The sequence below is a fragment of the Chiroxiphia lanceolata genome, chromosome 1 (assembly GCF_009829145.1).
Source record: "Chiroxiphia lanceolata isolate bChiLan1 chromosome 1, bChiLan1.pri, whole genome shotgun sequence".
In the NCBI taxonomy this organism is placed as follows: Eukaryota; Metazoa; Chordata; class Aves; order Passeriformes; family Pipridae; genus Chiroxiphia; species Chiroxiphia lanceolata.
In genome coordinates, this window is record NC_045637.1 from 11930968 (window position 1) to 11958155 (window position 27188).

Genomic DNA, 27188 nt, shown 5'->3' on the forward strand with positions numbered 1-27188 from the left:
TTGAGGGCACCCTCAGTCAGGTAGCAGATGAAACTAAGTTCGTTGGGAGTGTTGATATTGAGGTGCTGGAGTATGTCCAGAGAAGGGCAATAAAGCTGGTGAAGCTGGGGTTGTGTAGCCTGGAGAAAAATAGGCTTAGGGCAGACCTTATCACTCTCTACAACTACTTGAAAGGAAGCTGTAGTGAGGTGGGGGTTGGTCTCTTCTCCCAAGTAGTAAGCAATGGGACCAGAGGAGCCTCACGTTGCTCCAGGGGAGGTTTAGATTGGATATTGCAAAAAAATTTCTTCACCAAAAGTGTTATCAACCATTGCAACAGGCTGCCCAGGGAAGTGGTTGAGTCACCATCCCTGGAGGGATTTAAAAGATGTGTAGAAGTGGCACTCAGGGATGGGTTAGTGGTGGTATAGGCAGTGTGTGGTTTGTGTTTGGACTCCATGCTCTTAAAGGGGTTTTCCAGCCTTAATGATCCTATGATTCTATCCTGTGGTTCTAAGAAGAAAGGTATGACTAAAGGACCAGGAAGCCTCTGACTTCAGGTAACAGGAATACAGCTCTGTTTCCTCTTCCAGCTGTGCCTAGCTAACAGTTTCATCAACAGTACAGAGTGTTTGGGGATAAGAGTCTGAGTGAGTATCTCAAGTCTTTGGATTAGCACCAGTACTAAAGGAAGCATTGGTGTTAGTGGCTGATGATGCTCCCCGTGTGAAACAAGAATCCATCCCAATTATCCATGTGAGTCTCTTGCTTGTCCAGAACCCAGGTCATTGATGTTGCAGACAAATTACCAACACCCACACAGCCTTCTGAATTCTACCTCTTGCTGCTATCCCTTGTGGGACAGAAGTAACACAGCCAAGGGAAACCTTGAGCAGATCAAATGGAACAGAATGCTCAGAGCAAACATGAGAAGCAGAAATCCCAGTGGCACTCTCTTGAACCCTTGTAGTCAATGGAGAGGCCTGGCTGGCAGATGTAACCAGCAGACTGATGCCTGTCTGCGCAGCTGCTGTCAAGAGCAAGACTTCGGTTTCTTTGATTACAATGCCTCATTCAATGAAGATGGACTGCTATGAACACACGGAAGTCAAAAAAACAGCTCTGCAAAAAGACTTGTTATCCTAGTGAGGATGGATTTAAACTAAATCAATGACGAACAGGGCCTTGGCCCAGAGGTAAAGAAAGATAGGAGAAAGGAAAGGCCACAAGGGAAAGTTACACATTTCCACTTGGAGGGAGGGCACACACAGGCTAACTTGGGTGTCTGGGTACTAACACACAGAGCTTGTCCAGAAAACAAGAACTGGAAGTCTACGCACAGTCAGAGTGTTCTGATGCCATCAGGATCACAAAGATTAAATGGGATAGCATCCATGACTGGAACAGTGTCATGAAGGATGTTCAAGAAGAACAAGCAGTGGAGAAGAATAGCAGCTGCGTTTTCGTATAAATAATCTCCTTGCCTATGCAGAGGTCCAGTGTGAAACCAGAGATGTGTCTGACAGGAGACTTCTGGTCAAAAGCAAAAGCAACATGGGCCATGCAGCAGTGTGGGCCTGTTACACACCACCTGCTCAAGGGGACAAAGTGGATAGTGCTGTACACAAACAACTACCAAAAACAACCCAATCACCAGACTTGGTCCTCACCATGGCATTGTGAAAGCAATCCAAGATATTTTCAGACTGCATTGATAATAACTTTTAAATGCTAGAGAGACCAAACAAAGGAAATACTCTTTGTGACCTCTGTACACAAACATGGAAGAACGAGCGGCAAATGTGGTCACAGATAGTAGGTTGGGAGAAGTGACCACAAGCAGAAGGAGACTGGGAAGCTAAGCACAAGAAATAGAACTAAGGATTTTATGTAAGTGGACTTGGGGTTACACAGGAGATAGCTCAGCAGAATCTCCTGGGACAATGAAGCAAAAGGTGTCAGTATAGCTAGTAAATTTTTGTGGGAAACTTATTGACAGCTCAGGAACTAATAATAATCCTATTGTACAAGAAGACTGGCATTTCAGTAGACGAATCACTGACTAAGCAAGGAGGTTCTTAATGAACTGTAATACAAAAAGACAGCATACAGAAAACAAAAAAAGGAGCACAAAAGCACTACTTTGGCACTTAGGAACAACACTGGGAAAACTAAAGTGCATTTAGAATTAAAACAAGTGGGGATATAAACAGCAGCAAGACAGAATTGTTCAGAGGAAATTTGGGGATGTTACTGAATGGGGAAGACAACCTAGTGGTTGTGCAGATGGAAAAGTCTGAAGTATTGAATACATTTTTGCCTCAATCTTCACAGGCAAAGATTACTCCTAGATTTCCAGGTGTACCAGTATGGTTTGAGAAGGAACAGGTTAACAACAGCAAGTTAAGAATGAGTTAGAGCAGCTGATGTATTCAAATCTATGAGGACAGAGAAGATTAATCTGAAAGCGCTGAAAGAGTTGGCTTATGTGACCCCAATAGATCTGTCTGCCATCTCCAAAGAAACACACATGATCATTGAGGCAGACCCCTGAAAACTGGAAAAAGGCTAGCACTGTGTCTGCCTTTAGAAAAGGTGTGACTACAGGCTGCTTAGCCTCACCCCTACCCGTGTAAGGATTTCATACCACATCTGTGTAGAATCCACCTCCAAACATGCAGAGAACAAAAAGGTAATCAGCCACAATCAGCATGGACTCACAAAGGGCAGTTAATGCTTGATCAAACTGATTGTCTTACGGGATAAACTGACCTGAAATGCAGATGTGGGGAGAGTGGTGGATGTAATCAAATGGTCTGGTGGGTAGACTGAAAATTACCAGTACAGCCAGACTCAGAGGGTAACATTCACAGTAAATACCAGATTGCTCTCCAGTTGGCAGCCAGTACCAAGCAGAGTATTGTAGTAGACTCAGTAGAGCTCAGTATGCTCAATATCCTCACCAAAGACCTGGATGATGAAACCTAATGCACTCTCAGCAATATTCTAGACATAACTAACCCAGTGGCATTTGACACATTAAGCAGTAGAGCTTTAATCAAGAAGGACCTTGAGAAAGTTCAGAACTGAAAATGTCAAGTTCAAGAACAAGAATTCTACAGCTTTTCTAGGGGAGGATAACCATGTGCATCAGTGCATGCTAGGAACTGGTTGTAGTAGTTCCTTGTAGCAGGCCTGCTGAAAAGGACAGAGAGGTTTTGGTAGATGCCAAGCGAAATTTCAGGCAATGTTTTCACTGCTAAAGAGCAAATTGGATAGTGGCTACACTACGAGCAACGTGGCCAGCAGGACAATGAAGTTACTCTTCCCTTATATGAAGCATTGATTAGGCAATAGCTGAAATACTGTATCCCATACTGAACTTCCAGTTCAAGAGGCACCTGAAGAAACCAGAATCTGGGGAGGGGCCATGGGCTCATGACTGACAGAAGTTGAACCAGCTGGGTTTTTTTAGATGCATAAACAGGAGGCTAAGAGAGGCAAAAACTACTTGGAAGAAGAGTTACAAAAATGGTGGAGCCAAGCTTTCCTCAACTAATGAAAGCACATGTAAAATCATGACTTTTTACCTGGCAGTGCTGTCAACTCTTTTCTTAAAAATAAGACATGCTTTGTTGCCTCTTATCCAGTATCTCCTGTAATACCAGTCCAACAACTTAGTTGACCATATATATATTCCCACTGGACCACAGTGTTAATGGGGATGTAAAAGGTATTTTTACGTTCACCAATTCAGGAATCTCAAAGACTGACCTTAAAACTTTCAGATTCTGATCTATTAAAATAAGTAAAAACCCTACATTGTACGGTATCCAAATATCCAGGGAAACATTTCATCCCATTTGGTGTGCTTGAGATCAGAGCAGGTACTTAAGTTGAAATTTCATCAAATTTTTAAGAAGGGGACCCAGCAGATACACACCCAGAGGTGTAATTCACCTCCTCCCATCAATATTACAAGCAAGACTTGTTATTTAGAACTAGTTACTAAGTTTTTCTTGGGCATTAAGGGAGAAAACTGGGTGCAAGACAAGGATCTAGCTGAAGATTCCTCCCTTCTTTGGTCCAAGTGGGTGTAGCTCTACTAACTTCAAACTGGATTTTATCTGCTAGTACCTAATTATTAAATGGTCTATGTGGTTTTATATTATATGGATTTGAAGTGAGCTTTCAGATTAAGAATTTTTCAATTATATAACAATGCCCAGAGCAGGAGCTGTTATTTATTTTTTAAATCATCAAATATATGAGTAAGAACACAGAGATAAATTATGAGATACTCTGAAGACTTTCCAAGTATTAAAATTATGGAGGCAAAAGGTAGTTTTAGATAGAACAATGTTCCAAAATAGGTTTGAAACAGAATATAAATGTGATTTATCTAAAGCTACATAGCCAGTCAATGTTAGGGACTTACCAAGACAGTGATTGTATTTAAATCTTTTGCATCTAACAGCTGTCTAGGATTTTTTTCTTCCATTAATTTGTCTAGTAGCTGTTTGAACCAATTAATGCTTCTGGAGTCCATAAAATCCTGTGGCACATAATTCCACAATGTAACTATTCACTGTGTAAAAAGTTACTTCCTTTAGTTGCTTTAAAACCTGTTGCTGCATAACTTCATTAAATGGCTCTTTATGTGACACACTGTGAACAAACACTTCTGTTCCATCCATGTCTACACACTGCTGTAATAGTCACCGCTTATCTGAATCAACTGACAGTTTCTCCTTGAGCAAAAGTAAAGCCACACCTGTGGTCCTCTATAGGTGCTTTTTGCTTTAGGTGGATTTTCTCCTTACCATAAAACACTCTCTTTTTATTAAAAATTTAACAGGCAAATAAGTGCTAAAAAGAACCAGTTTAAGGAGTGAATAATATAAAGAGTTTTGTGGGGTTTGGAAATGGCCAAGCGTAAACCCACATTGAGCTGTAATAACCACTACAACTACAGTGAGCTGTGCTGGGTGTATAAACCTGATTGATGGGATTTGTCTGACATTTTGTTTATAAGCCTGACTGATGAAGGTGGCCAGGCATCTTCAAACCTAACTGGTAGATTAAGGAGGATGACTTGCTAAACTCAGGTCTAATTAGCTCATAAAGGGTTAGTGGAGACACATCATGTCATAAGTGATGGGGCAGCTCTGTGCGGATCCAACTGATGGGCCAGATTCTCCTGAGACACTGTTCAACAGGATTTCCACTGTTGTGTCAGATTTCATCTGCCAAGAGATACGATACACAGCTGTCAGTGAGAAAAAATGCAACACCGCTAAGTCTTCTCCAAGAGCATGTAACCAACTAACAACAGCCAACGCTGGGTTTGGCCAAAAGAAGACAAAAAATGGATTCTGAAGCCTAAGCAGGATGTAAGAGGGGAAACGAGGGGAAAGGCAGAGGAGCAGCCCACCAAACTGAACATAAGCAAAAGCAACATGACTCCACAGAGCAGAGGTGGTGATTAGGGCTGTGGAATTTAAGGGATAGCAGTGGGGAAAGGTGGGGTTGTTTTGTGAGGATTACGGGCATACAGTGGGATTGTTAATAGCTACTTCAGAAACACCCTGAGTTTCAAGAGACTATTCTGCTGAACTGGACCAAACTGCCTCCAGTGCAGCCCAGCTTTTACCTGTATCCCTTCATCACCTCCAACTAAGCATAAAAATATCCATGGAGAAACATTCCATCTACAGCCCACACTTTGTATTACAACAATTATCACACCCCACAAAACCACACCCTGTAAGTTTTCCCTACCAGACTTGCCATCTTCCCAGCAATTCTTGTAAACTCTCCATTGCATCCAAGCCCACCTCCTCCCCACACAACAGACTGCTGGGGGAAAAATAGCACCATAACGTCTTTGAACAGTGGATGAGTATCTAGTTGAATAAACACAGTGAATCGTTCACACAGAAGCACTGGCAATGCAATGAGGCCCCAACATTTGAAGAGTTCCAGAAGAGTCAGAGTAGCAACATCATTGAGCTTTAAAATTCTACAAACACAGAGAAATTAATCAGCATGGTATGTGTGAGTACATGTTAATGTGGGAACTTCACATTTTATAAGGAAGTTTTGAATGCATCTGATGTACACATTTTCTTAAGTTTTTTATAGTATTTTTCATTCACTGTCTGTGTTAACACACAAGTCTAAGGATAAAAGAAATACTTCAGCTGGTTAAATCAGCTTGCTCAGGCTATGCACTTAGCTCAGTTAAATAAGATGAGAGCCCAGAAATTACTTCAACTTGCCAATCCTTATTATCAAGCACAGTGTTTGTAACTCACAGTAGGTTATCAACAATAGGGCCATATTTGGGAGATACTATGACATCTGGTATTGATTTCTGGCAGGATTGAGGGTTTTTTTGAAACCTCTTCCTCAAGTTGGAAAGATAATAAAATGCATACATACTACTGGGCAGATTTTTTTTAAATTTTAACAGGCATTAGAATAGGCATAGTTACATACAGCAGCACAGACACAAAGAAGTCATGCTGTTGCTTTTAAATCAAAGCACTGCCTCCCATCAACAGGAGCAAAGTAAAAAGGCAAGAAAGAAAAACAACTCAACACCCGCAACACAGGTGGAGTGCATGTGTTAAAAATCACGAGAAACTCATTATTTAATGAAAAAAATGTCTAAAAGTTGCTTTTAACTCCCAACATCAAAAAGTAAAGCAAAGAAATGCTCCACAAACACTCAGTTCTTTTCATGTTAACAAAGGCCTTAAATACACAGTTCTGTAAAAGTGAAGACATTCAGAAGAAACCATATTAAGAAGTCATAAGAATTTGGTACATTCTGAACTACATGCAACATGTTGCATGCACACTCCTGCTTACACCCGGTATAGAACAGCTGAACAAGAAAAAGTCCCAAATAAAATAATTTATGAGGAAGCTAGGAATAAAGGCAAGAACCTCTACTAACTTCTTCTTAACTGAAATTCTTTAACAAGAACAAATTCATGGCAGTAGCAGCTACAAAAAAAGCGTGATCTAGTTAATGCTGCAAGCAACATTTTATCTGTAATTCATTAGAAAGCTGCTAAGAATTTTGCAGAGGGAAAATCTATGTCGCTGAGTATTTTTATTGATAAGATCAGTTTAAAAACATACTAGGCAAAAAAGTAAATGTTTTTAAATGAGTGGCCTAATATTTAAAATTTTATAGAAGGAATATTAAAATATCCAACATACACATATAATTTCTGGAAACAATTACAGTAATTAAAACAACACTCAACATTTGGAGGGAGACATTTTATGGAAGGTATTCCAGAAACTGCCTCCCCAAAGACACTGATCAACTTGGGTGTGTTCAATTAACAGGAGAAATTAATTTCAAGTGAAAACCCCTGCTGCTGAGAATCATCCAGCATTTAGCACTCACTCTCCACCCCCTGGCTCCAGAATTTAAATTCTTGAACTGTCAGCAGGATCTTTCTAGATGAGATGGTTAATTTGAAAGACTGTTTTCACTACTGAGCAACTGAAACTACAACTCCAGTGTTTCCAATAACAAATTTCATCAACCAAGAAATAACTCATTATTTGAGATTAAGATGGCTTTTTCATCTGTCTATTTTACCTCAACACCTACCAGTTTCATTACAGATCATAATTTTATCTTCTTTCTCTAGGCTAAGCTAAACCAGACAGAGTTAACTCACATTGACTCTGAAATGCAGACATTGCCTAGAAAAGTAGGTATCCAAATCACAGAGACTTTCAGTTGCTCTCTTGTGACCTTCTGGAATTTCTGAAACAGTTCAGACTGTCAACTGCAATTCTTAAATCCTTAAAATAAAATCATTAAAAAGTTGAATTCAGGTTTTTTTCAGTTTGAAATCTCCAAGTGTAAAAAAAATAAATCTCTTTACAGACAGGTACAGGATGCTGTCCACATGACTGAGATCGTGGTTGGACTAGACAGTAAATTCAGTTTCAGTGTGCCTCGTATGAGATCAAAACCACCACAGCTGCTTGATGCACTGATTAAGTGCAGCCCACTCTGCCAATTCTAATTTTGCACAGAGTTATGCTCCATCAGGTAGTGTGTGTCCTTCTGCAGCCAGCAAACAGCCAGAATAAACAAAGTATCATGTGATCTGGCTTATTTGCTGAGAATGTGCGACCAGGTCATTTGGTACTGCACAAAAGTGATATTAATGAACACAGGACCATAGCCCAAGGCATGGAGGGAAACAATTTGTCAAGGTGAACCACACAAGCTGAAGGTAAACCTGAACATAGTATCCAGTCCTCATTAATTGCAGCCTAGTTTGCTACCTACTGGGCAGCACTGCTGCCCAACATAACAAAAAGAGTTTTCAAATTACGACGTGGTTCTTAGGATTTCTTTGGCACATTTGTTCTTAATACTATCCCTGCTACCACTAGTTCCACGCCATGGTCCTAGGTCCAGAACATTTCTTTTCACCCAAATCCTCGCTGTTAACCAGCTGTGGTCCCTGCTGCCCTACTCCTACCCACACAAGCCAAGGGCCATTTCAGCAACTACTCTGTTGACACTGCAAATATTTAGGAAAATGTTTAGCTTGACCAATGTAAGTGACCCCAGTGAAGTCAAACAAACCTATGTTTGTATGCAAGAGTTTCCAGGGTTTAGTCTCCAAAAAGCAAGATACATTTTTCTACTTGCTAGGAGACATCCGAGAAACACTACTGAGGATGTGCTCTATAACCCACAAAAAATAAAACACTACTCCTACTTCTTTATATGCTGCTCACTAAAAAAATATTTTAATTGCAGCTCATCAAATGTAGACTCTAACATATTATTGTAGCAAACTATACAAATAGATCACCAATTCTGGGAAAATAAAAAAGCGGCTTCCATCAAATGCTTAGTCTGACACATACAGAGAAAGACACAAAAAAGTAAATATTATAAAGTAAATATCAGAAAAGTGTTGAAATGCATCCTTGTCCCAGTTCCTGCAGGAAGCAGAGTACATGCCCACAACAGTGAAATATATTTTGAATTACTGTTTGGAGATGGCAGTAGGACAGAGCAAGCAATACATTATATCAAAGAAATTGTACTGAAGAAACTTTAAAATGTTAAAGAACTCTGTAGCTAGTAAATACCAGAATTAAGTTTGCCTGTAAAAGTTTTAGTAAGCCCTATGGCATTATATATATACGTAAAGGCAAAACTATAGTCATGTAATATTTTTCTCTACTATTCTCTGCCTGAGCCATTATAAGGGCTTGACCCAATGTCCACGTTTGGCTTATTCTGTAAGATGAATTATCAGTCTGAAGTAGCTTCATTAGTAGATAGCAAGTAAACAAGCATTCAAGGTATCAAAATAACACTGAGACACCCATTATTAACAAAAACTGTAAAGATGAAGCAAATTCTCCAGAAATCTTTTTATTATTTGATGGGAGAGAAGACACTGGCACAGGTACAACGTCTTTCACCAAGGGATTGACTTGTTACCTTTGATGGTGCACTTCAGCACAATCTAAGTGAATTTCAAGATAGAATCACCTGCTTTACAATCATAGAGTCAAAATAAATGCAGTCAAAGACTACAAGAGCTCTTCTATTCTCCCTACCAGCCCAAGAAAAGATGTTCCACTAAACCCATATTCCTGGTAGCAGACTTTACAAAGATCTTCATGAGCCATTTCTATGTAGCAGAGGATTTTTACTGATAAAAAGAAGCTCTCAAAATTTTCATGGTCAGCAGACAAGATTTCAGAATCAGGAAACACTGATGCACTGCACCTGTCAGAGGAAATGCTCTGAGCTCAGCTGGAACAGTAAAGGTCACAGTTGCAGACATGGATGTCATCAGTGGATTTTGCCCTAAAACATGCTGTCGTGACAGTGTAGCAAGGACAAAAAGACGAGCAAAGTGCTTATCAAGAAAACATCAGCACCAAACAAGGTTGTTTGTTCCATGAAACTAGAAAGTTTCATGTTAAAAACTGTTACACTGAGAACACTGTAATGGGTATCACAGTGTCAGTCACCGGCAGAGAGTCCTGAATCAGCAAAAACACATGAATCCCTTGGGATTCATACTCTTCCTGGTACTTAGCCCTACAGAAAACTAAGGGACAATCTGATTTTGAAGCCCAGCCCTGTCTCTAGCAGGCAGTGGCGATCACTGATGACACTGCTGGCACCTGCCACACACCCTGGACTTGGTCATCACATTAGTTCTGCTGCCAGAGCTGTGCCACCAAGGACGGGTGCTGGCTGGAAACACATCCTCTCCTTGACCTTGCTATTCCTTCAAAACCCACAGTGCAGGTGGAGCTACCATTACAGAAAGTGTTTCAATGGTTTAGTTTGCTTTTTCAAAACCAAATGGATACATTGGCAGAATCTCCTCCAACAGCATTCCCGGCCTACACAGCTATGCTGGCAGAGACGAGTAACAAAGATTTTATCTTTAAGTCTCTTTCATTTTTATGAGATCGAGAAAGACCATCCAAGTAACTACACCATGATACTATGAGTTTTAAGTGAAGAAACATAGACCATGGACTGGACTGGACAGCAGGTTTATTTACTTTTCTGCAATTGCTCCTTAGATCACTCACAAGCTGCACACTTGGAATGAATATGACCTGTATCACTGAAGGGAATTATTCCTCTGCAGGATTAAAACCTACACACTTGGCCACAAAGATAACAGACCCCAATAATACGTAATCTGCTCTAAATTACTGACACAGTGAACAAACACCTCCTCCTATTCCATGTCCAATGAACCTACTGGTTTGAAGAGAACTATTATCAAAAATACAAAACAAATCTAAGAGTAGTTCCTGTATATCCTGTAGAGACAAAACCACCCTTGTAAAAGGAATATGGTGCACTCCTCATCTTTGCCAAAGGAAGACTGAACATTTGACAAGGTATGAAGTCACACAGGCATGAATGACCAACACATCCAGACTTCAAACCCTCTCAAGACATACACTTACATAATTTGTATGTATTTTTACAGATAAAACCTAAAAAAGAACATGTTTAATTTCATTTCCTGTGTTCAAACTTTAATTAATTTAAATTGCAGTTATAATTGCTCAAATCAGTTTCCATGCAGGACAGTCAGAAAACCAAGATGCTGGCAGCCACTGAGATGGTGGTAGAAATTACTCACCTAGAACAACGTTGGAAGGCTGTAGCAGAAACAGGGATAAAACCCAAGCACTGATGAAACTTCTAATATCTTCATCTTTTCTTCAGCTCAGCACCATCTCATTCCTAGCACTCTTTCAACCAGTCTCTTCCCCTTCTGTCTACATGACCTCATGACTTCCCAAGCCCATGTCTTTTACTATTTGTCTGCCTCTTCCCACTCTCGGTGCTCCCTTAACATGGTTCTTAATTTTTTCCTGAAACATGTCTCCTATGTGTTTCTTCCACCTCACTTGGGTTTGGATTTTATCCTCCCTTGCAGTGTTCAGGCTTAGGAAAAGCAGACACAATTCCAAGTAAGCCGAAGTGATGTTTGGCAAAGCAGTAACTTACAAAAGGAAGCATTACGTAAACTTTACCAGAGATGCCTTCAGTTACATTCAACACTTTGCTCTCACCTGCAAAAATACAAAATAGCCCAGGTTCTCTTTCCCTGAAGGAGAAGAGGGGTGGGAATAATGCAACATTAGAAAGTTATTTTCATCTCTCTTGTTCTCCAGATTGATCTACAATACATTGTAATTAATTTTATCTAGAGAAGATAAAAGATGAAGTCCCCAAATGAAGCCTGTGGACTTCAGAAAATTTAACCCAGTTTTTACAGTCCCAAAGAAGCCAAATGCTTGAAAAGCCAAGTGAGTGATCAGAGTCCACCACCAACACCCCTGCTAATCCAGACAGCAGAGTGGGACTAAGAGAACAGGTACAACTGTTGAAATTAAATACCAGGAGAAGTTAAAAATTCACTGAAGTACAGCAAAAATAAAAGAACTTATAAAAAATGAGGGAACAGCCAAACTGCAGGAACCAAGAGCCATGACTCAAGAAGCAAGAACAGAGGACACAATAAATCAAACTACAGAGCCAAGAACAACTTCCTCACATAAGCCCTTCCTCACAGAGCATGCATGGTAAAACTAGTATGCACTGTATCTTTACGTGGAGATGAGAGAATGCAAAGCCAAAGACTACAGATTTAGGCTGTTACACATATCGGAAATGCCATTTTTTTACTGCTCGAAGTGTATAAAAATGAGCACCCGGCCCACTCAAGGTGGGCTACCTTCATGAATTCAGCACCCAGCACCTATCTCTCCACAGATATAAAATAAAATCAAGTATCTCAACTCTGTGTGTGCATAATGTTCCTGCACACTGGGTGAAAGAATCCATATTTGGGACAACACAACATTCTGGCCACTTGAGAGCTCTTTACAGCAGGGAACACTTGCATTGCCTGTCAGCCTGGGTCCCAATCATTTGTGTCCACCTCAGGACTATAAAGTCTGCAAGAGACACTGCAGCTCCATCAGTCTTTTGTTGTTACACTAAAAGCAAGAGTGCTGTCTGCACTTTGCGTGGTAAGGACCTGAATATTGGTTAATTTATTTTAAAAATACCCATTAAAAATGAAAAAAGAAGCAGCAGCAGAAGTCCAGTCATTACACAGGTACAAGAAAATCCAGTGGCATAGGGAGTTTCCACAGAAAAAGGATTTCCCACAGCCTATTGTTGGAAACACTGTGACTCAAGTGCTCATTTCTTGCTCAACAGGCTGCTGATTCAACCAGAAGAGGATGCTGTTATGTCTCACCTTCTGCATTCCACCTACTGCAGCCGAAATCAACAAAAAAACTGGCTTTGAGAAAACATGTGACTATATCTCATGCTAGTTTCTAGCTATTTACATGACATACTTTGGTTGTACAATATCATGTATTTGTCAATGCCACTTAAAGGTACATATAATAAAATAATAAATTAGGAATTTTAACTGTTGCTGTCTCCTTATCTTGCTAAATTCCAGTTGGACATTTCACTACAAGCAGGTGGTTAGAAGGTGAAACACAGAGTATAATATGCTTTCAGATTCACTATTGTGTGAAGAAACTACTGACCAGAAAAACTGTCAACATACAAACATACAAAATAATCAGATTAAAAGTGTTTTGCAGGTGGAGACAAATCCTGTTAATACTGTGTATGAAGAACAGTCTCTTGTGAAAATTAATGACCTGATGCAACTCCCCAGAGAAAGCCCTCAGGTAAGAAATTCAGATGGAACCAGGGAGCAAGCCAGTGGAGGCTATTTTAAACTCAAGCCTTTCTACAGCTATTTCCAGGTGCAGCCCTAAATTCAGCAACAGTATCTGTTTCCCAGAAAGAGATTTTAAACTGTCTCTGACAGGTAACTGGAGATAGGCAGTGTAGTTCCAGAGGCATGGCATGCAGCTAGCTGCCAAAATAAAGCATGAGCAGTTATTTTTCAGAGAACAGACTGTAACTGTTCTACTGCAGTAGTTATATACATTTCCTTCTCATACTCAGAAAGGTTCAGGATGCTGGCAGGGGAAAGTAGAGAAAACTCCCCAGACTGAGGTAGGAAGCAGAGACAGGAGAAGTGTGGCTAGAGGCTAAGAGATTAGCCATTACCAAATTTATAATCCATGTAGACGCTAGAACATGTTAAATATCTTGGAGCAGCATTTTTAAAACCTTAGGACTGAAAGAACAGTGAACGAGCTTGTTTTAACAACACAAATGAGTTCCATTAGGGAAAAAAGGGGAAAAAATGCAAACCAACCTTTCCAGGACTTTCTATTTTTTTGCACACCAGCATGGATATGCACACAACAGATACTGCTGAATTCAATCCTAAAAATCACAAATGTGTCACTGCCCTATCTAAAAACCCACAAAAGTATCTTCAGTCAAGTAGTTAAATCTCTGCTTAACTTAAAAGATCATGAGTGAATGTATCTGAAGTAAACAGGATTTGGGTGCTTTGTTGGTGAAGGCACAGGCTTACTCTTTATATTCCTAAAGATGAAATAAAAGTGTTTTGCTGATAGATGGAAGTAATGAAAAAAGATAAAAAGTAGTTGCTGAAAATTACTTGAAATTCCTATCATAACAGTAACACATCATTAATTAATAGCTTAAAATCAAAATATAAACCAGCTATGTTTCACTCAAGTCTGGATATACACCATTAATCTCTAATGATGAGAACTATGCTATGATTTACTAGGAAAGCTTTAAAAATCATGAATATTCCAAATAAAAGGAAAAAGTCCTGAACCATCCAACATAAACTAGAAGGTCTGCAATTATGATGACATCTGAGATGAAATGTATATTTAAAGACTGCATACAGTGCCTGTATTTACTGCTGTCCAACACCTGCTGATGTGGACATAGTTTTCAACTCCTTTTAAATATGTATATTTAATTTTTTGAAAGAAGATTTTTCAGTCAAGCATCTGACTTAGGATGATTTAAAAAGAAATATTACAGGAAAACCTTTCTACAAAAGAAAAAGCATCTCAGAATAGAACTAGCGGAAAATGTATTGTTTTGCTCTCCTGTTATTGCTTTTAAAAGAGCAAAAAGCAATAGCAAGATAACAGCAGGGCAGATTTAATTGAAAAGCTCTACCACCTTCAAGTTTTGAAACAGAGATTTCCCATTTTGAAGGGAAATCAGGAATGCACTTTTGCCTTTTCTAGAGAAATCCACACAAAACCAAGAAGTCAATTTGCAGACACACACTAGAATAGGTTGCTTAGGAAGTTGAGTTCTCCAGGTATTATGTGGCCTGAAAATGAAGGGACTAAGTCCAGCCTGCCCTGGGACTGCCTCTTTCCTCCCTGGCTCTGCTGTGGATCCCTTGCCTGCTCCCGGTCGGGATGGGATGGGATGGGATGGGATGGGATGGGATGGGATGGGATGGGATGGGATGGGATGGGATGGGATGGGATGGGAAACCCGCGGCCGCGGTGCCCCCTGGCGGTCGCTGCCGGCACGGCCGCGCCGGGGGTTTGTCCGTCCTGAAACCAAGCACAGAACGAGCCCCCGGCTAATTGAGCGGGCAATTAACAAGCTCACCCTTTATTAGCACCAGCATAGTCAGGTGGCAGGCAGGCTTTAAAACACTGATTCCCTACTGCCACAGCCACGTGCTTGTTCCCAAAATCAGCTGCCTCGTCCATCTGCACTTCCATCTTCCACAATACACAAGGCAGGTGTCACCCAAGACTAAGTTGTCTTAACTACAGTGTCCTCAGTCATTCCCGAAGCACTACTCTTCCCGTATTTCCACTGGTGTGAGTTTCAAGGGGAGGAATTAGAAACTCTATCACACTGGGAAAAAAAATATGTAGTTGTACCAGTAACTTTAGTATTTTATACCTGCCAAAGATTTATCTCTACAACCATGTGTTGCTTTAATGCAACATTTGTGTCTACTAAAAAATAATTTTTAAATAAGGATATGTTTTCATAACGTTATTAGAAGAGGCAGTTTACCTGATTTACTGTTTCCTCAAATGCTCTTATATAATTATTAAGAGATCTGTCCATTGCAGCAAATTCTAACATGACTTTTTCCATACTGTTAACATCCTCTTCATCATCTGCAAAATAAAACATTTGGAACATGGATGATCAGTTGTATTATTTTCAGGCAGTATTTCTTCTTTGCAAATATTTTATTTACAATATCGATACTGTGAATGTTTAAAGCATATGTGTATCAGCAGGTGTTTTCAAGCTCCTCAAACATATACTTTTTTTCCTATTTTGCAACTGTAATCTTTTACATTTCTTGGGTAACTCGAACAAACAGCTTACTCAGAAAGACACTTTCCTGGTTTCATGTGAACAAGAGAGAGTGTGTGTAATTTCATCTACCAACACCTAGTCATTAGGCAATCAGGATATTTTCTGCAAAAGTTATATTTCATGACTCATCACATTGCCTCAGAAATAGTCAGAAGAAACTTAAATGCCCTCTCAGTACAGTATAGTTCAAGCTATAATTAGACCCCTTATCCCCAATAAACACAGCTACTGGAAAATCAAAACAGAGCCAGCGTTTTATAACACAGGAAATATTGGAGGACTGAATAGCATTGGTGATTCAAGCAGTAAAATTCTAATTGCCTGGGAAAATCAATTAATACATGCAATTAGCAATTCACATCCACTTTTATTCTCTTCTTCTTTCCTCCTAAATTCACTTCTTTCATCTCTAACTATACCTCTGTTTTCCCATTCTAACATTGCTGTGCATCTGCTTAGCTGGATAAGGACCCTTTGTAGATGCTACATGGCTGAACAGCCACAGTTCTATCTCCTGACACAGCCACATGTACCACACCAAATCCTGCCAACTGCAGGAGGACAGCCAGCCACAAGCCCCTAACCCATGCAGGAAATTAGGAACTTAGGAAACCTAAGTTTCCACTTCTGCTACTCCCATTTATTCCTACCCTGCAGCATCCAGGTACAGAGAAAACAGCTGAAAGCCTCTGGATATCATGAAAGAGGCCCAGAATCTGCCATGCAGCACTAGGGGTTACCATTTAATGGAGCATTCTTCTTTACAAGCAGTTAAGTAGCCAAGCTGTGCTGTTACTTTTAGGAAGAAAATTGCGGTACAGCTTTTTAAATTACTTTTTTTGTGAAGAAAGGAAAATGTTTCTGATCTGACAAGCTAGTACACTGCCCAAGTTGCTAACTATATTATCATGTTAGAGCACAAAAATCTGTCTCCGCAGAGAGCTAACACAAAGCACTGTATATGGCCATCAGCTTGAGAGCAAAATCTGAAACACATCACTCAGGGACAGAAGTTTCATACCACTGATGGATCCAGGAGACTGAGGAAAAGTGCTAAGATATATTTACACAAAGAGTTACATAATAAGCCATTCTATTTTGTGAACATGGCAATTACAGTTCTGACGTTTCCCTTAATTATATATAGGTTTGGTATGTATCCATTTTTCATTAAGTAGATGAATGGATACTGCAGACAGAATCTTGGCACTCCTGCAACTTTCTTCTGAATAATCAGCATTTCCCTCTCCTCTTTCCCTTCCCTCCCACCCAATTTCCATATCCTATCTGGTAACTATGATCATACTCTTTCCTTCCTGCAAGGAAGCATATGAAGTGCCTCCTTCAAGGCTGACACAAATGGCACTCCATGAATCACAGGAAAGGTTTGTGTAGCAAGTAACTGTCATTCTCCTCCCATGGCCAAAATGAATCATATCCACAACATAAAGAAACTACAGTGGCCTAAATATTTTTTATTTTTTTTTAGGGCAAGAGAAGTGCACTATTAAACACCAAGAGAGCTGTATTAATGCTGTCTTTCCTAACAGTTAAAAAAAAGCTTTAGGTAAAGAATAATAATATTGCATGCAACTTGAGAGATGCATTAAAATAAAGCTCAAAGTGGTGGAACACAGCTCAGGCAAGAGGGACATTAACTACATCCTGCCCCACATTCTTCATGTACTGACCGTTCCACCCATCCACCAGACTCCAGCTACAAAGCCAGCTTACTCTCCAAAGTACTCAAACCATGCACTCTGCAGGCCAACAACCCAGCTTAACACCAAAATCAAATGCTTTGCAAGTGCAAGTGCTGTACCAGTGCCTTTCTGTTATCTAATCAAAATTTATCCTAATCTTATTTCTAATTCATATTTAAGGAATGCATTCCAAACTATCTGCATATGCTTTTAGCTACTGCCACAAAATACCATCAAAGTTGCATATTGTAGTTTTCTCCTTGTTATCTATACTAAATATGTTGAGTTTAGTAAGCATTTCCTCACAAGTCATTACCCTCACCACTCAGAGATTATACATTTCGCAATATTACATTTTTTACTCACAGAAAGGCCAGTCCAAGGCCATAATTTCATTTTCAAAGGCCCATGTGCATCATGTTAAAATTATCTGGATGAATATGCAGAGTTCATGTTATAAATTCCAGCTTGCATGATTTTATGATCTCTTATTATAATGGAAACAGGGATATTATTCTGAAAAGTCTCCCTACATATTAAAGAACAAAGTTACATAAAGTGACAACCAAGAGTTCAATTTCTCGTTTCTAAAGAGACCAAACTGATCACGTTGAGGTGCCTTACTGCTGATTTAAATCATAATCAATCAGGGCTGAGTTATGTATCATGAACCCACAGTGTTAAAACAGAAGTTGCAATAACAGGATAGAGTCAAGTCAGCACTGATTTAATACTTCCTATACTAACACTAATCTAAAATCTATCCAAAAAACTTGCATTTCCTTCTCATATCTGAGTTCATATTTACTTTAGGTCCCTGTATACATCCACAAGTTTGCAAAATTTCTAAAGATTTTTCACAAAAAAATCTTTCTTTCTGTGCAAATCAGTATTTGCCTATTTAGGGTATTACAGGTGCCCTGCAGCCAGTGCACAGCAATCCAAATAAGCACTCACTTCCACCACAGACTATCTTAAACACAAAATATTCTGGAATACCATGAAATTACAGAAAGGTTCTAAACTTAGAAGTATAACAGTACTTAAAATAAATGCTTAAGCACAGACAACATGGATTAACATAAACACACACATACTGTCATATGTTTACAGTATTGTCTAACAAAAGTAAAACTTTCAATTTAAACAATACAGGACATGTCAGTTCTACTTCTTGCACTACATATTAGTTTGCTTTGAAATTCAAGGCCTAACTCTGTTTTTCCCATCTTTTGAGGCAAAAGACTAATGGTATACCATTTGCCCCCAAATTTTTACTGTAGATTCCAGACTTTTAAAACATTTAAAACAAAAACATCAGTCACTAGAGCCATTAGCAACAGCAGTAGTAGGCCTTTGTCTTCACATGCACCAGCAGCAGATAAAATACACACTTTGCCAGCAGGTTTCAAGTTTCTGCTGACAGCAGATGAACACAAGCTCCCCACTTGATTTAGTTCCATCTTCTGGTGGAGAACATACATGCTCAATTCAGGATACAGCTAAGCATTTTTGCTGTCATTTTTCCTTCATTTTGAAAACCAAAAGTGTTATGACTCCACTCTGCATTGCCAGTTTTGATCTACTCAAAACTGTCGATAATTCAAATTGGATCTTGAAAAAAACTTTGAACCAACCCACACTCTTTAAGAACAGATTCATAACATTCTTGGAGAAGACAGTAGCAGGATGTCCCTCTAATGTCTGGATGTTCAGTAGTGAGAGGATACAAACAACCTGTGGAGGAGACCACTGTCTTATTTCCCTCCCCTGTCTACATAGGCATGAACCTGACATGGTACTCCAGGCTACATAGACCAGGAAGAACCTAAACAGGAGATTGCTTCTGAAGCACTGAGGGTACATCTTCGCTTTTTCTCCTGTAGATACATGGACAGCTTCTCAAAAAACTCTCATGGAAGAAAACTTCTTTCAAAACCTCATCTCCCTGACCTATAACATATTTAACCTATGTGATATATTTAACATATGTAACATATCAGGCTGCAAAAACAGCAAAATGCTAATACAGAAAATTCTAAACTAAAAGAAATTAGAAGCCATACAAAGAAACAGCAAAAGACTGGAGAATACCCATTTCATCTCCTGAGAGCAGGTATCCTCACACAGAGAAATGGTTGAAAGTAGAATGTCCAAAAAATATCTGTGGAGCCCTCTGGAAAGAGAACTAACCATTGCAGTTCATAAGAGAAGAAAAATTATTACTGATTAGAGGGCCAACAACCATACAGGGAATGGCAACTGGTGGAGTAAAGGGGAATTTGAGGCAGTAATTGCAAAATTTCCCTCCATGTAACAGGCAGTTCATTAGCTAGGCCTAATGAAACCTCCAGCTTCTCAGGAAATGCCTTAACTGGGTCATAGAGCATTTGAAGCTGTATTTCTCCCCGTTTCCTAATGAAGCCATTCTGCTGCATAGAAAGCTTTCATATACACAGAGCTAGAGACAGAGCATGCAGGAATGGTTTTACAGATCATTCACCTTCACCTAGATACCAGGACTCCACTGAAAGCAGGTATGTCTCACAAAATGAAATGTCATGAATGACAGAAAGAGAAACCTACACTAGGTAGGTGGCCCTGCTTGAGCAGGGGGGTTGGACAAAATGACCTCTAGCGGTCCCTTCCAACCTCAGCCAGTCTGGGTTTCTATAACATTCCTCAATATCCAACAAGTTCATCTCTAAACTATTCTTCTGGAAGATGGTTAAAAGTGAGTTCGAGTCCTCTCAAGCAAAGAAGGAAGTTGAATATGAGTTTCTGGTATTCTATCAAAGAAAAAAATCTGAGTAGAAGAAGTGACAAGAGTGTGTGAGGCAGAACTTGTAAAGGAAAGACCAGCACAGAAGGACACAGATTGCACCAGAACTATTGCCTGTGAGTGGTTTTAAAAGTTTCATCTTATTTTCTATTTGGATTCTGTAAGAAATTTCAAATCAAACTGCAATACTTGGATTTAGGTCAAGCATTTTCCTGTACCTGAGTAAAGTCTTCTGAGGTTTTATTTGGAAAGGAAAGGGCTGTACTTTTCAGTCTGGATTTAAACATTTGTTTTGTTCAGCAAGTAGTGGGAAAAAATCTTCAATTATCCATTTCTCTCTGCTTATTTTTTATTTTAAAGTAAAATGAGCCAAGAGTGTCTGGTAGATTACAGACTACACCTGATTAAAACTCCCTTGTCTTGTATTACAAACCATTTCCCTGTAGGCTATGACAGTCTGAAATGGAAAGAGTCAAGGGTCAGTGGCCCAGGAGGCTCCTGTGAATCCCATGGAAAAAAAACCCAAGTACTTTATATTGTAGAGAGTGAGAATTTCAAAGAAACAGACCACACAGGGTCTGAACACCCATCTTGAAACATCTCAGTTGCTGAATGCCCAGTTTGAAACGTCTCAGGGGGGCAGTATTTCCATCGAGTGGGTGTTGCACACATTCTGAAGAGAATCATCTCAGAGTGGGCACAGAGAAACTGAGGCACCCAAAATCACTAACCACTTTTGAAAATAACTATATTATTCTATAATAATCATGAAACTTTTGCTCAACATGAAACTCCCTTAAACTCCATTGCCAGCTGAACTAGGCCAACAGTGCTTTTGAAAGCAACTTCCTTACAGTACTTTTTTCCCCAAGCCTACCGGGGAAGGCTAAAAAGTCATAATGATCCCAGCTTAGACTTGAAAGCAGTAACAAAGATCTATCTTACAAGATATTTCTGCCACAGTACCCAAACAGACTGCAATGTAAAGCATGGCAATGCCTCTGAACACTGATTGACAATATATTGAGCTAATGAAGTAAACAGGCTCTCACATAAGAGTTTGATTTAGCTCTGACATGAGCTGATGTGCTTTGCTGTATAAAATCCGAAGTAAAATATTATTCAACACAAATAGAGATGGTTTAATTTAGGCTGAGGCACACAAATAATACAAAGACATCAACTAATTTCTCATAGAAGTAAACAGACTTTGCTACAAAACAGAAAGAGAAAAATAGTCTTTGTGTATCTACATATTTTTTGCTACTGTAACTTGATGGCACTTACGGCACCAAGACATGAAGACAGGTAGTATGTACAATTTCTCCAAACAAGAATGGGCTTTTGTTTGACTAAATACTAAAGCCCATACAACTCCCAGACTACTTCCCTCCATTCAGACAAAGAGACCAGAACTTGAACAGCACCTCTTTTCTCCTTACTAAATTCCAAGGTCATTGAGAGGTTAATCTTTATTTTACCAATCAACACCCACTTAATTCTGCGGAAAGACCAATTTAAAGTTAACAAAGACAGTGTAACTAGTAAGCAGAAGCACTGAAAGAAGGATAAAACATTTACAGGATGCAACAGTTTTGAGAAGCAACTCAAGATCTCCACTCTCGTAATTCTACACCAGTTCCCTGGCATTACTATGATATCCACCCAGAATTACTGTTCTCTCTTCAGCACATGAGTAAATCAGCATTCCTCAGCACTAGCTACAGCCATAAGCCCAAGAAGAACAGAACGACAAGTAGCAAGAAAACACCAAGGCTCAGGTTCATGTACATTTTCTTTGCAACAAAGTAAGTTTCACAGGTCATTTCCCCAGGCACTCATCCTTGCTGTTCCTCTTATGTTCCTCCTCTGCTGTCCATCAGCTAGAATAATATGACTTTTCATAGGGTCACACCATAAACTGGATTAATTAAACAATTCAAGCTAAAAATAGCAATCTGTCCTCCAAATCCAAACCAAAATACAAAACCCCAAAACCATGGTATTGCAGTAATGGAATCTGAAGTGCAGATATTTAAAATTGCACCAGTACAATTGAGGGGATGGCAAACTGTAGCAGAGTGGAGATGGGGGGGGGGGAATTTTCCTAAGTCAACTTGTTTGCCAAGAAAAAGATACAGGAATCACACATGTATTTTCAGAGTAAGTACAAGGCATATGTTACCTTCACCCAGAAATCTGACCAATTTCTCATAAAACAAATAACAAACCTCCCCCATGTTTTCCTAAATATATATATTTTACATATATATATATAATACATACACACACAGACACACAGACACACACACACACAGACACACACACACACACACACACACATATCCCTCTCTTCTCAGTGGATTTCAACATATGATGAAATTAAGGCTGAAAACAACATTCACTAATAATTTGAATGGGAAATTATTTACCTATGACTAACAAAAAGTTTCTGCCTGTGGAGGCACGGGCACATCTGCACCACACAATAGTGTGGCTTGGAGCCCCGAGCTGCTGCTGACCTTGCCTTCCTAAAACAAGAGATAGGAGGGTTGGGAATATTTAAAAATAAGGGGGTTAGTGCTGTCCTCCTTCTACCCACTTTCTTCTCTCAGAACTTGATATGGTAACATTAGAATTTGGGCAAAAATTTCCTTGAAATATTTTCTCTCATAAGGAACAGTAAAATATTTGTTAAGGTGCCATAATTGCTACTCTTTGATCCCTCTGAACACTTTTTAAAATTGATATTCCACATTAAGTATTTTATTTCAAGACTTCTAATGTGTCTTTACAATTCTATAAAGGCTCACAGACTGCTTTATATCTATGGTTCCCCCTGGAAATTAATGTGAGCAAAGTAATTTTTTTTTTTAATTATTATTCCAACAAGTTCAATTCTAACTTGTTAGATCTTTTTTTAAGCACAATTTCTTCTGTTTTACACAAGATCTCTACTGGCACATTATGAATTCTACAGAGATAATCCATGCACTTTTGTTTACAAGTCAACTGTATTAATGCTTTCTGTTGCCAAAAAACAATTCTTCTCATATTTTAAAATGCACTGACAGGTGAAAAACAAATATTTTAGTGTGAAGTGCAACTCTGTCTCTAATAAAAGGCATGATTGTTATTAGCCAGCAGTAAACAGTACCAATTAGGTTTTTCACAAGAAAAACTTTGCTTGTGCTAATTAATCTATTATATTTCTCAGAGAAGCTCGTTCAAAGTTTACTTTCATTAAACTAAATACAGTAATTACGTAGAATTTCCTTCATTTGGGGTCTATCAAAAGACTTTTCAGAAACAAAAAAAATCAGTAAAGATAGGAAAACAAACCCTTTTCACTCAAGACCTTCACAATTCTCAGAAACATTTACTTCTCTCTCCAGAACTGGAGGCAGTCTAGCTCAGAGCTAACAAGCCCTCATCAGAGATTATCCAATCAAGTGTGATGCTTCAGTAAATGTTAAAGCAGTAGAACATGTATCAAACAGGAAGGTAAGACTAAGACAATCCCCTCACATCAAGGCAATCCATCACTGTCTTATTTCAGCTCAGTTCAGAGGTCATAGTTACATTAACACACACAAAAAAACCCCAAGAGAATCCAAAATAAGTTTCCACAACCAACTGCAACAGCTTCACACAGACACAAATGAACACTCATCAAGCACTCAAATGTTAACATTACTGACCCAAAATGAAACAGATGCGGTGGGGGGGGGAGGGGAAATCCCAGAAAACGTCTGGGTTTTAAATGCCCAGTATTTTGATTACATACTTACAAACTTTTTTTTTTTTCTCTGAACCCACTATAGTTTCCCAGTCTATATTTCTGCTTCTGCAACCCTTGGCATTACTGACTTCAGAATTCAGAGAAGGTAATCAGTAGCTCCAGACAGAGCACCACTGCTGTCTCATTAACTACCCAGGGCACTGGCTATACTGCAGCTGAGCAGCTCGGGGTGGAAGAACAATCCAGTTTTATAGGCAGCTTTTTAGACAGATCTGGATGGCAGGCAACTCCACATTTAAACCACTGAATAAAGCAATGAAGTGTCTCACAACAGGGCTCACAGTAGTTCACATACATAAAGAAATAAACCATAGACAAATCAGATTCATAATATAGAGCTGACAACGGAAAATTTGGTGTTTTTTAATTCAGAAACACTGATTTGATAGATTATCAGAAATGTGAAAGTTAGTGGAAATTGATATGAGCATCATCTCCAAAGTTAATTGTTTTTTGAAAATGTCGATACTAGAGCTGACAGACAAAACACAACCAAGGTTAAACAAAAGGGAGTCTGGAAAACCAGTGTCTCATGCAAGCAAAGGTCAAGTGATGTTCCCCACATAAAACATCCAATTCAGATGAATCACATATGGATATGGCACTCCAAGTGCTAACCATGCCGCAGTACTACAGCTAGGACTTTCAGAACCCATAATTCCTCAAAGTGACCAAAAAACCCTCAAAACCCCAACACAAAAAAACCAAGCTACAACGTAATCCTCCTTCACAGACAAGGCAAAGACTGTACACAAACTGCAAGCATAATGAAAACCAGCATTTCTTTCTGCCTCTAGCAGGCTTCCTTTGCATAAAACCTCTTCTGTGAATTGGCAGATCTCCCCTTTTTGGCATGAATTGCTGGTATGTGGCATTCATTCTGTTGCTTGCATGCTGGCAAGTGACAGAGCTAAATCTTTCCATTGCTGGAATTTCATTTCCCACAAAGCTCATACAAAAAAATTTGTCCTACTATGAGGAGCTGCTACTTTGTTATCATGTGGAAAATGCACATCTCTGTGCAACAAAAGGGCAATGCAAGTCTGTATTGCCTGGGTCTCTCATACATGCACAAATATTTATGATTTTGAGAGGAAACAGGAATTTATTTGATGGCTTACAGTCTAGCACAGATTATGGTCTCTCAGCATGTTTTTTAAATAGCGCTGTTATCTTTGTCCATACTAGGAAAGAAGGAGCATTGAGGGGACTTATGGTTTTTAAGGGGGCAGTTTTGAAAAAAGACAGAAATATAAACTGAAAATTGAATGTGGAAATATTCTGTAACTAGATAGGAAGCAGAAGGCTCCCTCTGTTCTGGTAAACTACCACAGACATTGTGTTACTAAAATAAATTCAATTCAGAACCATAGGACTATGCTTGAGATTTGTGTAGCTGACACATACTGGCCGAGACAATTTTCTCCCCTTTATACTGATATGCTTTTGAATTTTATTTAAAATTTGTTTCTCTAAAAAAGTGACTAGGCCAAGTCTCTACACTGAAGTATATTACCTTGATTATCTTGACACACCAGGACAGACTACACGCCTCCAACAAAGCATGGACATAAACTAAAAATACCAAAAAAATATAGAATTTGAATGAGTTATGGCATACCTAATTCCCTCAAAAACAGCTGTGAATTAGATCCACACCCACAAGTAATAAACTTCAAAAAATAAAAAGTCCTGTGAAAATGTCACATTAATCTATCCATACAGTAAAAAGTCTACTCACCCACTGCTTACTAAGATGATTAGTAAGGAAATCACAAGTTAAACTTTATTCACCTGCTTAAGAAAAATAGGAAAGAGGTTGCAAGGTTGATTTAACTCAGAAGATATTATTGTCACTTGACATTTACATGCAATGTATAATTCCATTCCCACTTACAGTCTGGGGAAAGCCTGTTAAAATTACTTCCTTAATGCGTGAACACTTCTTTGAATTGTGTTCTTTTCATCTGCCACCTTCTCCTTAAGCCAGCTGGCTCCTTTTGTTAAGTCTTTTTTAATAAGAAAGTTCATTACACGTAATTTATGGTGCAGTTTGAGATTGTCAGTGCTGCTCTGAAATACTGTACGTGCATATTTCTGAGTGCTCTGTAACATTTGTTGATAATGTCAAAAAGGCAAGGAGGGTCATGCACACATATGCCCAGCAACTCCAGCACAAGATTAATCAGAACGACCACATCTACCTTCTCATTTTCATCCACATGAACTAGTCCTCCTTCAATTTATATGCCAGACTATCTTCCTATTTGTAAAAGCAACACCTTTGTGGAAACTACAGAAGTTGCTCACATGGGAAACACCATAAGGAAGGCATTCAAATATCTTCTGTCATCTAGAGAACAATGAGTATATTATCCTGCTTAATCCTTTTGCTGTGGCTTTCTTATTTCTTACTTCTCCTTGTCCTTCATTACACATTTCTTTACCACTTGCCCTTCTCTCTTTCTCTTCCTCCTCATCCAGTTCCCCTATTCCCACTCTTTTTTTCCCCTGAGCACTTGCTAGACCACTTTTTGATTCTTCCTCTATGAGCAAGTGATATCTCCCCAGCGATCACAATCTTTGGGGGTCACCTCTTACTTTCTCCCATCCCTTTACACAACAACAGCTCTAACAGACTCGTGGCTGTTGATTGTCTTTTACTGGCATAAAGGTCCATTGACACACAAAAAAAACCCAAACTGAAACAACAATAACAAAAAGGGCATAAGCTCATCAGTCATTAATAGTAATTGCTATGTGGTGCACAGTTCGGGAACTAACCCAATGCAAACAATGCCTGAGGGTGGCTGGGGCAGCAGTGTGTGACAGTAGGTTACTTGGTTACTACATGCCCTGCACAGAAGGCTGTTCTGTGTGATGCTCATCGTGAATGTCTCACCCTTGTTCAATGTCTAAGAGGGGTAGAGGGATTGTTCTATTTTTTCCTTTTTTATAAAAAAATGGACTGACTGTATGCCAACAATTTTGCAGATGCATCCCTATCTTCAATGGCACAGAGTGTAAAATTTGGGCAAAGGCTCATTCTAGACCAACAAGCATGAGACTAAATAC

General features: G+C 39.2%; 1 protein-coding gene and 1 long non-coding RNA gene across 6 annotated transcripts in view; one reads left to right on the forward strand and one right to left on the reverse strand.

Moving 5' to 3' along the window:
• NSMCE2 (NSE2 (MMS21) homolog, SMC5-SMC6 complex SUMO ligase) overlaps positions 1-27188 on the reverse strand; it is a 130150-nt gene that overhangs the window by 88814 nt on the left and 14148 nt on the right. For all 5 annotated transcript variants that reach the window (XM_032688733.1, XM_032688725.1, XM_032688698.1 and 2 more), the window contains one exon: positions 15512-15618. In XM_032688733.1, the coding sequence (XP_032544624.1) occupies positions 15512-15618 (107 nt within the window). The remainder of the gene's footprint in view (positions 1-15511; positions 15619-27188) is intronic.
• On the forward strand, positions 5161-7840 carry LOC116787266. The gene is made up of 3 exons (XR_004357233.1): positions 5161-5457; positions 5920-6030; positions 7656-7840. It is a non-coding gene; the product is annotated as an uncharacterized LOC116787266 (long non-coding RNA).